Source organism: Vicugna pacos, chromosome 4 (genome assembly GCF_048564905.1).
Source record: "Vicugna pacos chromosome 4, VicPac4, whole genome shotgun sequence".
NCBI lineage: Eukaryota > Metazoa > Chordata > Mammalia > Artiodactyla > Camelidae > Vicugna > Vicugna pacos.
Window position 1 is genome coordinate 31,947,778 of NC_132990.1, and position 15,497 is coordinate 31,963,274.

The window sequence follows — 15,497 nt, forward strand, 5'->3', positions numbered from 1 at the left end:
AAGATGGCAGTACTCTTGCCATCTTACACCTATAAGCAAAAGCATAACTGTCACATGCAGTGTGTCTTCTAAGGTGATATGAGCAGGGGAAATTGTCCCTAACTTTATTTGACTTATTTTCAATAGTGGAAGTTGGTTAATAGCCCAAGTTCCATATCTACTCCCTCAACTAAAATTATATAGTAATTCTCCAATCAAATTTCCAGGAAGTACGTGGTACAGGTGCTAATAATAACACTGCTCTGAAATGCAATTATTTTACTGAAGTTTTGAGAGAAACATTAGATATTTCCAATCACCTAAATTTGTAGATTAAAAACTAGCACCTGACAAGTTAAACTAGTACAAGATGGCAAGAATTATTTTTTTAAAGGTTCCTTTTCTATCCCATTTTCGAGAACTATACAGTTTTTGCCACCAGGTGGAGGCAAAAAGCCATGCTTGTACCCATTCAAAATTCCTTACAAATGTTACATTCTTAAAAAGGATCTCTGTGCTCAAATAAAATCTGAAGTGAAGAGTAACCTGAAACTCAATCTTTTGTAACCATGATCACGTTTAAACAAATAGCAGCAACAAAAAAAGCACTTTTTTTTCTGAGAAGTAAAAGATTAAACAAGGCAAGAGCCAGACACTTCCATACAATTTGATTAATATGTTCCAATATCAGTACTGTATTCTAACAAGAGAAATGATGAAAGAAGCCTATCATAAGAACTGTGAATCAGAAAGATTTAAAAAACATAGGCATTACATTCAATATATTTATGTACCTCATCTGTATTTAATAAGAGTACTCAGTAAAAAGTCTTTTTCCCAAACCCATCCACCTAGCCACTTGGGTCTCACGTCTAGTTTCTTATACATTCTTCTAGAATAATACATATGTTACTATGACTAGCTCCCTTAAAAAAAAAAAAAGTAACATTATTATATAGAATATACCTTCCTTTTTTACTCAACAACATACTTAGGAAGTTTTTTCAGTAATGAGTAAGTACCCTCACTGTTTTTTTTACAAAAACATGAGTATCTTTTTAAGTAACCTGAACTATATACTCAACAAGTCTAGATCTTACCAAAAACATAAATTTGAAACAAAATTATTGAAATCAAATAAATTTCAAATAAAAATATATCCAAATTATGGGCTTTTATTATAATGATTTAAGTATAATAATGTACCACTTGTAAAATTTTACACTTTTTATATAGGCTAATTCAAGAATTTCTAGGACTAAAAACTAGTAAACTCAATGAAAAGAAATAAAATCAACTTTTTTATTGGTCATGTGATTAACCAACTACACTGCACACTGTCATCATAAAATGCTTAATTTAACCAAAGTACTGTACCTCATGATGGGTGCTTGCAAATCCAGTATTTTTCTCATCTCTAAATTTAATGCTGGAGCACACTGTTCTTCCTTAAAATGGGGTATCCCCTTCATTTGTGGACTTCCTCTAAAAAAAATAGCAAATACAAAAGATTAAGGAGACAGATAATGAATTCTCCTTTACTTTGTGATTAGTATCCAATCAATAAAGTAATGTAATCAAACTTACAAACCAGCTGTTCATCCTTTAGGTTCTCAAATGAAAAACAGACTTAAATTCCATTACAGCAGATGTATCTATCAATTAGAAATAAATTTGACCAATGTAATTTGTGTTGGGGAGGTGGGAGTGCAGGGGAAGAGGGAGAAGAGCAAAGGATCTGGGGGGAAAATAGTAACAATAAAAATGAATTCTCAATGGAAGCAACAGATATCTTATTTAAATGACTGATAGCCCTTTATGAGTTGGGCAACTATGGAACTTATATATCATTCTATTGCACAGTGCACGTTCAAAGTGATTCAAATCCTCACCTCATCTTAACATATTCCACACCCATTCATAAGTCCTATCCTTAAGGTATGCATGAGAATTAAGGTCAGTTTCAGGGATGGAATTAGGAGATGTTTTACATATTGGTAATAAATAGTAAAATGGCTAAATTTGAAAACTCCTTGGCATTAAATGGTTGCATTAGAGTGGCTGGGTCAATTTCAACGTAACTAAGCTGTCACATAGCCCCTCAAAAAGACTACAAAACTGCTTTGCAATCTTTATACCCATACGGCATCGGACCATTCTTTCTCAATGCCTGTGCTGCAATTTAATAGCTCTGTCTCTTCTCTATTAGCTCTCACTTACTCTAGGCAATATTTAGCTTGCTTACATCATCCTTCCTTTTCCAGTTACCTACAATCCTAGAAATCAATTTGTCTACACTATTAAAATTATATGCATAGAGTCTAACAAGTTTGACAGCTTTCAAGGGTCCTAGCTTTGTGAAAATCATTTAGATGCCCAGAAAATTATTTGGAAGTCTTCTTTTCAGTTTTAGATTATTTACCATATAGAAGGTTGGTAGTGTTTTATTACTAATCTGCTCTGCTACTGCCATGACCTGGAATACTGGATTCCTTCTACATGTCTGAATGGCTAAATTGGCTAACGTTTAACCACACATGTTCGTGTTCAATTAGTACACTTGCCTGATGTGACAGCCCTTAAAAGGACACCATGAATCAGTTTTCAGAATTATTAGAATATCTGAACTGCTAATCACACAAAGCATTGTGATGAATTTCCTGAGATGTTCTCCACTATATCTAACGTAAAATTATTTTTCAAAGTAATACACACATAAACTAGTCAAATAATGCTAGAAAGCTCATGATAAAAGAAATAACTACAAAAGTAGTGTTTAGTGAGAAGGCAACCAGTTTGAATTCTTTTAGCTATTATCTTCTTCTATTTATCTGCATATTTTGTAGACCATATGTTTACACTGCTTTGACATCATTAATTTTAGATATCATCTATTAAATTTATACCCTCATTTCTCCCCATTTCCCCTTTCCTCTCAATGTAATTATACCAAAATATTTTCATTATGATAAATATATAAATATTTTTCACTCCTGGGTCAAGTAGTGTTCAATAATTATATTTATTTCCTTATATAACTTGTTAATTTTTCTGAAGTTAACTTTAGCACATATTTTCATTTGCTTGGTCTTCTTTAAATGTATACCTAAGTCTTCTCATACTCCTTAATAGCTCAAACAACTATTAAAATAATCTGTGTGGTCAAACTTGTTACATAACTTACTATTTCCATCCTGCCCCCCGCCCAGACATCCCTCTTTATGCCCACTGCCCTACTATCTAAGTCTAATGCACAGCTATCAACCTGATATTTACTTTGCCATCATCCTTTTATGATTTCTTTGCTTCTTTCCTATGCTGAATTCTGTATTTTATAGATCCCATCTCTTCCTCGGTTCACATATTCTTGGGGCTTCCTGGAAAGGTACATGAGAAGTAAACTTAGAACTCTGAAGTCAAAAATGTCTGTGTTTCATTTTGACACTTGAATATCTGTCCCTTCAAAAAAAAAAAAAGACTATGATATAGTTATCTGAAAAGACATTTCTTCTGCCATTGTTCTATATCCTGGGAGGGTCCCTCAATGCATTCACTGAATTTTTAATTTCTGCTACTACAGTTTTCATTCCAGGAACATTTTCACCCAACTCCCCTTTTTATTACAGCACCTGTTTTTTTAAAATTAGGTAATACCTGACTCAGATTGTTAACTATCATTTCCCCAAAGTGTTTTTGCTCCCTGCATTGTCTATTTCCTTTGAATTTCCTTTTTTATGGTGTGTGTCTCTTTTACATTGGAAACATGGCTGCTAATCCTTGACTACCAACATTTGTTCATGTTTAACAGGTTAATAAGAAAAAAATGAATTACAAACTCTGTGTTCAGGTTGGGTTGGCAACTGGTGGACCTCAGGGTAGTGGTCAGTTGGCATTTTTGTTGAGGTCTTACAATATAAGGGCCTGGTGGGTCATTCATCTGGAGTGGCTTAATTTCCCCGGGAAAGATCCCTCAATCCTGCCTGGGATATCTAAGTATAGAAGCCAGAAGTCTGCAGACAAGCAGGGGAAGAAAGCTTGTCTGTGTCCTATTGCTCAACAACAACTTTCATTTAATCCCCATCTTTAGTTTAGCATCTCATCCTTGCCCTACTGTGTGTCTGGCATCCCTTTGGTTTAATCAGACAATACATTTCCTATCTCCTCTGAGGTGAGAACATAGAAATCTTATTCTTTATTTAGATTTTTCAAACAATTGCCCTGTTTATGGTGCCTAGCTCACTCCTATATTTCTGTGGTAATAGCGCATCTAATTCCTGAGCCATCTAGGGTTTTGCAGATTAAACAAGCTGATTTTCATCAATAACATGTAGATAACCTTAGGCTCTCGGGCTTGCTAGTCTTCCTAAGTCATTTATTCTTTCTCATCCAATTTTTAGGTCATGAGTTAGAGATACCTCCATCTTTCATTAAAGATGAAAACAGTATTTCAACTTTCTGATCTGTCGGTGATTTTCAAGACAAAGGTGGAAACCTCTTAAAACTGGAAACTATTTTCCTTTATATAAATACTCTCATTTATTAGAGCTAAATATAACAACAAGAATTTTATAGCAAATTTAAGTAAATGCTGACTTCTCAATGACTTCCATTAAACAATTATAGATAAATTTCAAAGCAGTTTCCATCCCTCCCTCCAAACATACTAAAATGCAGTAAACTATTAAAAAATTAATTTAACAAAAAAATCTAACTTTCTGATAAAAAAATATTCCTACTTATAGGCCAACAATAATTTGAGTATTGCATCAGATTTTTGGAAGGGAGTCATGGAAGATGAGGCTGGAAGGATAAATTAAAGCCATATTATAAAGAGAACTAGATGCCCGGGGGAAAAAAAAGAAGTAAATTGAGCATTTACTAAGTATGCTTGTACAAAATGTTCTGCACACACTATCTCAACTAACTGATTATAATCTTTTGAGACATGCATTATTATTCAAAAAAAGAAACTAAAGCTTCAGTTTATTATTAAGAATTTTGTTTATGGTCACAGAGCTAGTAAGTGAAGGAGCTGACATATGAGCCCGTGGCTTCAATTCCAGGTGCTGAGAAACTGAAAACTAATACCGTTCAAGAGACTAACAATAACCTTTGTGTACACAAAGAAATATTACAATGAATACTGAAGAACGGACCAGGAATGAAGTAGGGGAAGGAGTAGTCTGCAGATAAGTAGGAGACTATTAATGAGGGTGCATAAGAGCCTCTACTGGCAGTAGAATGTCTTTTCAGACAACTTTATCATAATCCTTTTTGAAGGGAGATAATAAAAGCATATTGAGAAGTATAGTTTCTGTTTAGCAATAGAGGCTTCTCAGAGCCAGAAAGATACAATCACATTACATGCATACCTGGTTGTCATTCAAGCTAGTGACAAATACTGTATTCTTTACTGTTGGGAACATAAAAGAACTGTACTTTCTTGACCAGTTAAAATTAAGTATGGCCATGTAACTTTGGCTTATAAAACACAAAGGGAAGTGATTCTGTGTCATTTCTGGGCAGAAGCTTTAAGAGCCAGCACTTGGTTCACAGTGCTGTTTTTATCCTCTACCACAGGGACTTAGCCTATGCTGACTTATATAATACAGTTGAGCTTTGATACCTGGAGGGGACTGGTTTTAGGACCCACCACAGATATCAAAATCCACTGATGCTCAAGTCCCATAGCCAGCCCTCCGAATCCAGTTCTGTATCCACATATTCAACCACGGGTCATGTAGTACTATTTGTGTTACCGAAAAAAATCTGTGTATAATTGGACTAGCACAGTTTAAACCTGTGTTATTCAAGAGTGAATTGTATACTATATCAAATAACTGACAGCTGTCAGACAGTGGCCCAGTAAAACCCAATAAATTAATAGTTTGTGATTACTGTTCATGAGTGATTTTACTAACTATATAGTCTAAGGAGCAGAAAGAGAAAAGAATGAAGAAAAATGAACACACCTTAAGAGACTGTGACATACCATTATGCACAGCAACATACACATATTGGGAATCCCAAAGGTAAGAGAAAGGCAGGAAGAATATCTGAAGAAATAATGTCCCAAATCTAATAAAGACATGAATCTAACCATCCAAGAAAGCTTAGCCAATTCCAAAAGGATAAATTAAAAAAGATCCATACCAAGATACATCATATTTAAACTACTGAAAGACAAGGAGAGAATATTGAAAACTGCGAGAAGTGATTCATAATATACAAGGGATCCTCAATAACATTAGCAGCCAATTTCTCATCAGAAACCGTGGAGGCTGTGGCAGTGGAATGACATTGCAAATGCTTAAAGAAAAAAAGTGAACTAAGAATTCTATATACAGAAAAACTATCCTCCAAAAATAAAGGAGCAGTTAAGGCATTTTCAGACGAAGAAAAGTTCAGGGGTTTTGTCACAAGTAGATCTGAACAACAAGAAACACTAACAGGAATCGTTAGGCTGAAATGAAAGAACACTAGACAATAATCCAAAGCCATACAAAAAAATAAAGACCAGTAAAGGTTAACTACACAGATAAATAAAAAGCCAGAAGTATTATATTTACCATATAAACTATATGATTTAAAAGACTAATGCACAGAAAGATAATTATAAACCTACATTACAGACACACAATGTGTAATGTGTGACAAGAACATGAAAGGGGAGGATGGAGATATATAGTTTTGGTATTTAAACTAAGTTGTTATTAATTCAATCTAGGTTGTTGTAAGTGTAAAATGCTAAGTAATCTCCAAGGTAACCACTAAGTAATCACTAAAATATACACAAAAAGGAAATGAAAAGGGAATCAAAATTAAACACAAAAGGAGGCAGTAACAGAGGAACTGAGGAACAAAGAAAGATGACAGATAAAACAAAGAGCAAAATGGCACAAGTCCCTCCTTATCAGTGGTTACTTTAAATGTAAATAGATTAAACGCTCCAATTAAAAGACACACTGTCAGAGCAGATTTAAAAAACATATGATTCCATTTCTAAGCTTTCTATAAGAGACTCAGTTTACCTCAAAAGAAACAAGTAACTTGAAAATGAAAGGATGGAAAAAGATATTCCATGCAAATAGTAACTCAGACAGAGCTGGATAGATATAGTAATATCTGACCAAATACTTTAAATTAAAAATTGTTACAAGAGATAAAGGACATTATATAGTGATAAAAAGGATCAATCCAGCAAGAAGTTATAACAATTATAAAAAGGTACACATCTAACAACAGAGCCCCAAAATATATGAGGCAAATACTGAGGCAACTGAAGGGAGAAACAGTTCTAAAAGTAATGGTTGGGTATTTCAATATCCCAGTTCCAATAATGGATAGAAAAACTAGACAAAAGATCAGTAAGGAAAGAGAGAATCTGAACATTATAAACAATTAGACCTAAGACATATATTAAATACTCTACCCAGTAACAGCAGAATATACACTCTTTCGCAAATGTACATGAAACATTCTCCAGGATACATACGTTAGGCCACAAAAATGCCTCAATAAATTAAAAAGTTTGAAATCATATAAAGTATCTTCTCTGACCACAATGGAATGAAACAAGACATCGGCAACAGGGAAAACTAAAAAATTCACAAATACATGAAAATTAAACACCACCTCTTAGATAACCAATAGGTCAAAGAAAAAACCAAAAAGGAAATTAGAAAATACTTTGAGACTAAGATGAAAACATAACATCATAGGAGGCAGTGAATGTAGTGCTCAGAAGAAAATTTATAGTTACATTAAAAAAGAAAAAAATTTTCAAATCCAAAACCTAATGTTACACTTTAAAAGGAACTAGAAAAAGAGCAAACTTAATCAAAACTAGCAGAAGGAAGGTATAATATATAATATAATAGTTGAGTGGATATGAACAAAAAATAGAGAATTAAGAAACAACAGAGAAAATCAAGTAAAGCAAAGGTAGTTCCTCGAAAACATCAATAAAATTGAAAAACCTAAGGGAAAAAAAGAGAGAAGACTCAACTTAATTAAAATCAGAAATGAAAGAGGGGACATTACTACTGACCTTAGGGAAATAAACAGATTATAAGAGAATTTAAATATTTAGTGAATCCACATTTAGTGAACCTGAATTCCTTTCTTTTATGGATACATATAAATACTTAAATATCCAGTGGAAGCAGATTATGCTTGATAATTCAAAAGGCAATCTGAACAACAGTTACAACTGCAACTTACTATTCACCTACTAACTCATTTTTCTCTTTTTATAGATATACAAAAGCATAGAAAGTAGCTAAACAAGCAGCTTTTCCAAAGTCATGGTCAATAAAAAACAGAACCCAGAATGGAATGCCATTCTAATTTCAAATGCCATTTTCTTCTTCACATCTCTAAACTGCTATGTATTTATTAGAGGTAGTAATATCAAGTCCAATATCATAAGAAAGTAGGAAAAATAAAATTAAGCCAGTTTAGGATTTTTGTTTTACTTACATATTTTCATGAATTATAAAAGTTTCCTACCCTTCCGTTCTAATGAATGCAAGGCATTCATGTCAATGAGAGGCTCCTGAAGGGCAATGAAAAATGGAATTCTTCTATGGGGTAGGTCAGCTACTAGTCAAGCTTCCCCTTCCCACAGCCTTCAGGATGAAGTATTTTCCCATTAAGTTGATAAAAATAAAAGCAAGTTACAGTACTCAAAGACATATCATAAAAATTACAGAGAAGTATTTAAAGAAAAAACTGTCTTTATATCAAGTACGTTTTGGAGGGCTAAACAAAGTGATAAACTATCTGTGAAATTAAATTCAACAGGCATTTATTTCGACAAAGTCTATTGTGCAGGAAATCTCAAATATTTTAAGTGCCAGCTAAAAAAATAATAATAATGTGGCAGATAACCTGACGGATTTGGTGGGGCAGGAGGGTTGGCAGTGAGGGAGAGGGTACAAGGACACAGGACAGGAACTTCAAAAGTATGACTAATTATAGTGTTTTCCTAGCCACATAACTTATCTAAGGCCTATCTTTCCTTCCAAGTACAGATCAAATCTCCGTATCTATTAAACTTCCTCTGACAACTCAGCACTCTCCCCTGAAATGCTATTACCACTTTCAGGGATGTTCACTCACTTGGCATTTGCCACTGCATCCTGCCATTAACACTAAGTATTCCTCTCTTCATTAGGATCTTATACATTTTAGCACCAGGATAGCTATTATTTTACAAATGACTGTAGGCATACAATAAATGTTTGAAAATGATAATGAAGAAAATTGCATTCCAGATTTTTACATCTTTTTCCTTCCAGTGTATTGAGGTATAATTAACATAGAACACTGTATGCGTTTAAGGTGCACAACATAATGACTTTATATATATATATATACACACATTGTAAAATGATTACCACAGTAAGATTAGTTAACATCAACACCTCATAGTTACAACTTTTTTTCCCTTGTGATGAGAACTTTTAAGAACTACTCTCTTACAATTCAAATTTTCAAATTTTAAAAAAGATTCTGGGATGTGTTAGGTTTGATCCAGGAAGTTCTGGCAGTCCTAGGTGAATTCTGGGACCAAAAGGCTTTGATTCTCCATAGTTCTGGAAAGGCTCAGATGGTTTCTTTCCTAAAACACCATGCCTCATATTTCACCATTTTCAGTGAACCTAACTGTTTATTAGAATATCAAGATTGAAAATATTTTGGATCAAATAACAGTATCTTGGAAGTGCTAAACCACCCTAGTGAAAAGAGACTGAAAATTATTCAAGCTGACTGATGAGTACATAGATGGTTGGTCACTATTATTATACTAACAGAGTAACTGGTACCAAATGAGCCTCACAGAAACAACAAAAAAACAAGACAAAATATATGAAACAACCATATTCAGACACTGCACAGCAGGCAGCACAGGACTGTAATACTGAGTGAAGGGAAACAAACAAGGTTTTCTGGTAGAAGTCACTTTCCAGACTACCATGTAGGGTGGGAGAACACAAGCATAGTATGGCAGTCTCATTAAGCTGACAAGAAAAAAATTAAAGTTCAGGGAAGCAGAAGCAGCTATTCGTGGAACAGAGTACCAGAGAGGTGGGAGATACAGAGACTCAGTAAGCTACAGAGGTTCTCCTCAGGTCTTGCTGAATGCCAAGCTATGCATATAAATGGTGAAACCCCCCAAGGTCAGCCAAAGAATAACTACCAGAGTTTAAAGCTGTACAGCTCATATAGGGCTGGGAGACAGTCCAGTTCTGACCAGAGTAAAGAGACCTCATTAAAGACCCAGGACATTAATAGAGTGCTCAGAAGGGCTAAGCCAGCCTAGAGTAAAGGCTGAACACACCCTAAAAACATATAAACAAGCTTTAAAAGGATCAAGATCTCCAACGTAATTGCCACCCAAAACAAACCTCAATATTGTTTAAAGAAAAAGAATAAAAATAAGATGCTCAACAATGTAATACAACGTCCATCATCCAATCTAAAATCACTAGACATGTGATATGACTCAGCAATTCAACTCCTAGGTATTTACTTACCCAAGAGATATAAAGCTAACTAGAGAGTAAAATGAGACTGGAATCTGAAAAAGCAGACAAGGTTCACAATTTCATTTTTTACTCTTTATATACTTCCGTTTTTACATAATTTTTAAAAGTTATATTCCATTTACATTTATTAAAAAATATTGGATATACTCCCCATGTTGTACTCCCCATCCTTGTCCTTGCAGCCTTACACCCAATAGTTTGTATCTCCCACTCCTCCACTCCTTAGTTGCCCCTCCCCTATCCCTACTGGTAACCACTAGTTTGTTCTCCACATCTGTGAGTCTGCTTTTCTGTTACACTATTTTTTTTAATACTTTCTAGATTCCATATATAAGTGATATCATACAGTATTTGTCTCTGACTTATTTTACTTACCATAATGCCTTCCAAGTCCACCTATGTTGCTGCAGATAGCAAACTTTCATTCTTCTTTATGGCTGAGTAGTATTTCATTGTGTGTGTGCCCACATCTTTATCCATTCATCTGTTGATACACTTAGGATGCTTCCATACTTTGGCAATTGTAAATAAGTTGCTATGAACACTGGGGTGCATGTATCTTTCCTAATTAGTGTTTTTGAATTTTTTTTCCAGATATATATCCAGGAATGGAATTGCTAGGTCATATGGTAACTCTATTTTTAGTTTTCTGAGAAACTTCGATACTGTTTTCTACAGTAGCTACACCAATTTACAATTCCACCAAGAGTGAATGAGGGTCCCCTTTTCCCCACATTCTCACCAACATGTTATTTGTGTTATTTTTGATGAGAGCCATTCTGACAGGCGTGAGGTGATACCTCACTGTGGTTTTGATTTGCGTTTTCCTAATGATTGGTGCTGTTAAGAATCTTTACATATGCCTGTTGGCCGCCGGCATGTCTTCTTTGGAAAAACATCTATTCAGTCCTTGTGCCCATTTTTTATTCAGGTTGTTTGTGTTTTTGATGTTGAGTTGTATGAGCTGCTTTTATATATGCTGAATATTAATTCCTTGTCAATCTCATTGTTTGCAAATATTTTCTCCCATTCAGTAAGTTGTCTTCATTTTGTCAACGGTTTCTTCTGCTGTGCATAAACTTTTAAGTTTAATTAGTTCTCATTTGTTTATGTTTGCTTTTATTTCCTTCACTCTTGGAGACAGATCCAAAAAAACATTGCTGTGATTTATGCCAAAGAGTACTCTGCCTATGTTTTCCTCTAGGCAGTATCTAGAGTATCTGGTATTACATTTAGGTCTTTAATCCATTCTGAGTTTATTTTTGTATATGGTGTTAGAGAATGTTCAAATTTGATGTAGCTGTCAGTTTTCCCAGCATCACTTATTGAAGAGACTGTCTTTTCTCCACTGTATGTTCTTGCTTCTTTTGTCACAGATTAATTAACCATAACTTCATGGGTTTATTTCCGGGCTTTCCATACTGTTCCATTGATCTATGTATTTGTTTTGTGCCAGTACCATACTGTTTGGATTACTGTAGCTTTGTAGTATAGTCTGAAGACAGGGTGCGTGATTCCTCCAGCTCTGTTTTTCTTTCTCAAGATTGTTTTGGCTATCTGGGGTCTTTTGTATTTTCATACAAATTTTAAAATTATTTGTTCTAGTTCTGTGAAAACTGCCATTGGAAATTTGATAGGGATGGCACTGACTCTGGAGGTTGCCTTGGGTAGTATTGCCATTTTAACAATATTGATTCTTTCAATCCAACAACACAGTGTATCTTTCCATCTGTTTGTATTGTCGTTAGTTTCTTTCATCAATGTCTTATAGTATAAAAGAAGAAAATATCTGTCTTTAATATTTGATAATTAAATAGACTGAATTTTAGTATAATAACTTTTCTTTAAAAAGAACTTTGGCCTTAAGGCCTCTGAAGTATTTTTAATGATGTTTATGAAATTATTTTCATTATGAAATTAAATATGATTTGAAGTTTTGAGATCTAATAAACTCATATTTAAACATAAACAAACACATTCTAAAGCTTAACACAAATTATTTCTGATTTACACCTGGCAGAATTTCCTTCATTAATTTCACTGTAAGTTCCAAGACATGAAAGAAAAGGCCATCAAAATGACTCTCAATGGATGAGTCTGTCTACCGGCCTATGTAACTAATCTGAAGGAACATTTTAACATAGAATGGAATTTATAAAGATACAAAAAACGAAAGAAATGAAAAATTCATTAATCAGGAATAGTCATTTAATAAGACTGCCATCACTGTTGAAACCTGACTCCCATCATCAATAAGATGGATGCTGGAAACAATACCATGTGGAAACTATGAAAGGTTATGGGGGCACCTGATCTGTTCTAAGATGGAGACTAATGGAAAATGACATGCAGTCTGAGGTTAAGAGGCTGTCATATAACATAAGGAAGTTGAGATACTCTTGAAAAACTCACGTGATGAACGCATAAGCTTTAAAGAAGCAAGAGACGATAGGGTTTGAATAACTGAGAAGAGGATGACTAACTACAGGCCTCAATTATGCTGCCTCTATACTCCCAAGACTATTATAAACCACTCCAGGTCATTTAACCTTTTTCTCATTCCCTAACTCCCCAAATAAATCCCAAAATAGTAGATGTTCACAGATGGGCATAAAGACGGTTGAGGCAGTATAGTATTGGTGGTTAAATACACAGATTTTTGAAGTTACAACACTTACATCCGGATTCTGGCTCTGCCACTTATTAGTGAGTGACTGTGGGTGAGTTACTTGGCCTACCTGTGCTACAGTTTGTACAGTAATTGCAACATAACTACCTCAACAGGGTTGCTACAGGGATTAAGTGAGTTTTAAAGTTCTCAGAATCGTGTTTTAAACTGCGTTAAGTGTTTCAATGGTACAGATAATGATGATACATGTCAAAGCTAAGTATTTTTTAAAAACCTCTGTCAAACCCTTATATGAATAATCATTTCCAAGTTTTAGTAACTTGAACTCATATAATCCTCCAAACAACCTAATAAGAAAATACTTTTATTCCCATTTTACAATTCTACAGAATAAGAAACTTACTAAAGAACTCAACTAGAAAATAGTCTAGCACAAAAATACATAACAGGCTGACTCTAATCAAATTTGTTTCCATATAAGAGATTTTGTCTGATTTTATGCAGCAGTTATTAGATGTTAAACTCTGAAAGAACTACATTATCAAGTCAAAAATAAAATATATACAAAACATACATAATTTATGTAATATATAAAATCACTCTATATATATAATCACTTAAAATGTTAGAAATGAAGGTGAAGAAAAAATACATTAATAATAATATCAGCTGTCCATTAGTAAATTTCCCATGAGCTAGGCACTAATCTAAACAATTAATATGCATGATCTCATTTAATCCTATTAAATAATTACTATTGTTATCTCATTCTACAAATAAGGACACTGAGGTTTTAGAAGTATTAACTTGACAGAAGTCATACAGCTGAAAAGCAGCAGAACTGATATTCAATTCCCGGTCTGTCTGACAAGAAAGCCTATATTCCCTTTAACCACTATACATGCTGCTCTAACGCAATACACATTTTATTGAGCTCACGTACTGAAACCCAAAATCTTCACTACAGTAGAAGAACATTCGAGTTAATAACAAAACAAAAAAATAATGCTCTTTATTTGTTCTCTAGCTTAACATACACAGTCAAACACAGCAAAGCTCATGTACTGTCAGGACTACTAACTTAGTTAAGTGGTGTCCCCAGAGTCTTAGAAGGCAAGAAACTTTTTAAACCTCTGGAAAACAAAAAGTGAGTTTCAAAATACTATTCCAAAGCCCTGTAAATATATGTAAATCACGCTAGGGAGCTGAAGTAAAAACAGTATTCTTCACTGTTTTAAAAGATGTTACCTCCCTCCCCTGTCCACCTATAATAGTATAAAAAAATAATTTAAGTGCAGGTGGTTCTGTTTATTGCTGTCTATTTACAGGAGCATGGCTAAATCAAGAATTAAAATGGATTATATTTCATCTTATGAGATTGCTTGTACCTATATACCTTGTGAAATCTTTGTGTTTCTCAGCAATTTATGACACCTTCATATAAAAAACAGTAAGCCGTGGCCCTATTTATTGCAAAACTTTCCTCCAGTTTGTTACTTGGTCCTTTTACTGCTGTTTTTCCTCCTGTTAATTTTCAGAAATTTAAACTTTTGTATAATGAAATCTATTTTCCCTTCAATTTCTTGTATGCCTAATAAACTTTGTCTATTTTCTACTATCTAGAAATGTGATAAATAATTCACTTATATTTTCATCCAGCTTTAAATGGCTTGATATTTCTTTAAAAAGATATTATGCTTTAAAATTACATATTCTTTTATTTCAAAAGTTCTTTGAATAAAATGTTCTCTTATTTCAAAAGTAAGGCAAAAAAAAAGAAAACAAAAAACAAAAAAACCCACAAAACGTACAGAACATAAAGATCAAAAGTCCATGTTCCCTCCAATTCTAACCAAGAGGTAGCCCAGTGTTTAGAATACATGTTTTTTTCCATGCATATACTAAATATAGAGGAAAAAGTTCCTGTAACTTACTGACATTCATCTCTTCCTTCCCCTCATTATCCCATGTTCTTGGATCGGAAGAATTAATATTGTTAAAATGGCCAGACTACCCAAAGTAATCTACAGATTTATGCCATCCCTATCAAATTACCCAGGACATTTTTTACAGGACTAGAACAAATAATCCTAAAATATACATGGAATCACAGAAGACCCAGAATTGCCAAAGCATTACTGAAGAAAAAGAAAGAGGCTGGAAGAATAACCCCCCAGATTTCAGACAATACTACAAAGCTACAGTAATCAAAACAGCATGATATTGGTACAAAAACAGACATATGAATCATGGGAACAGAACAGACAGCCCAGAAATATATCCACAAACTTTTGATCAATTTATCTTTGACAAAGGAGGCAAGAACATACAATGAA

General features: G+C 33.9%; 1 protein-coding gene across 5 annotated transcripts in view; it reads right to left on the reverse strand.

Annotated features, from left to right (window-relative positions):
* RIC1 (RIC1 homolog, RAB6A GEF complex partner 1) overlaps positions 1 to 15,497 on the reverse strand; it is a 103,001-nt gene that overhangs the window by 48,264 nt on the left and 39,240 nt on the right. For 4 of the 5 annotated variants that reach the window (XM_015242579.3, XM_006208147.3, XM_015242577.3 and 1 more), the window contains exon 4: positions 1,357 to 1,464. In XM_015242579.3, the coding sequence (XP_015098065.2) occupies positions 1,357 to 1,464 (108 nt within the window). Of the gene's footprint in view, positions 1 to 1,356; positions 1,465 to 3,255; positions 3,357 to 15,497 lie in introns of all 5 variants that reach the window. The other variant, XM_031676950.2, reaches the window with a different exon arrangement.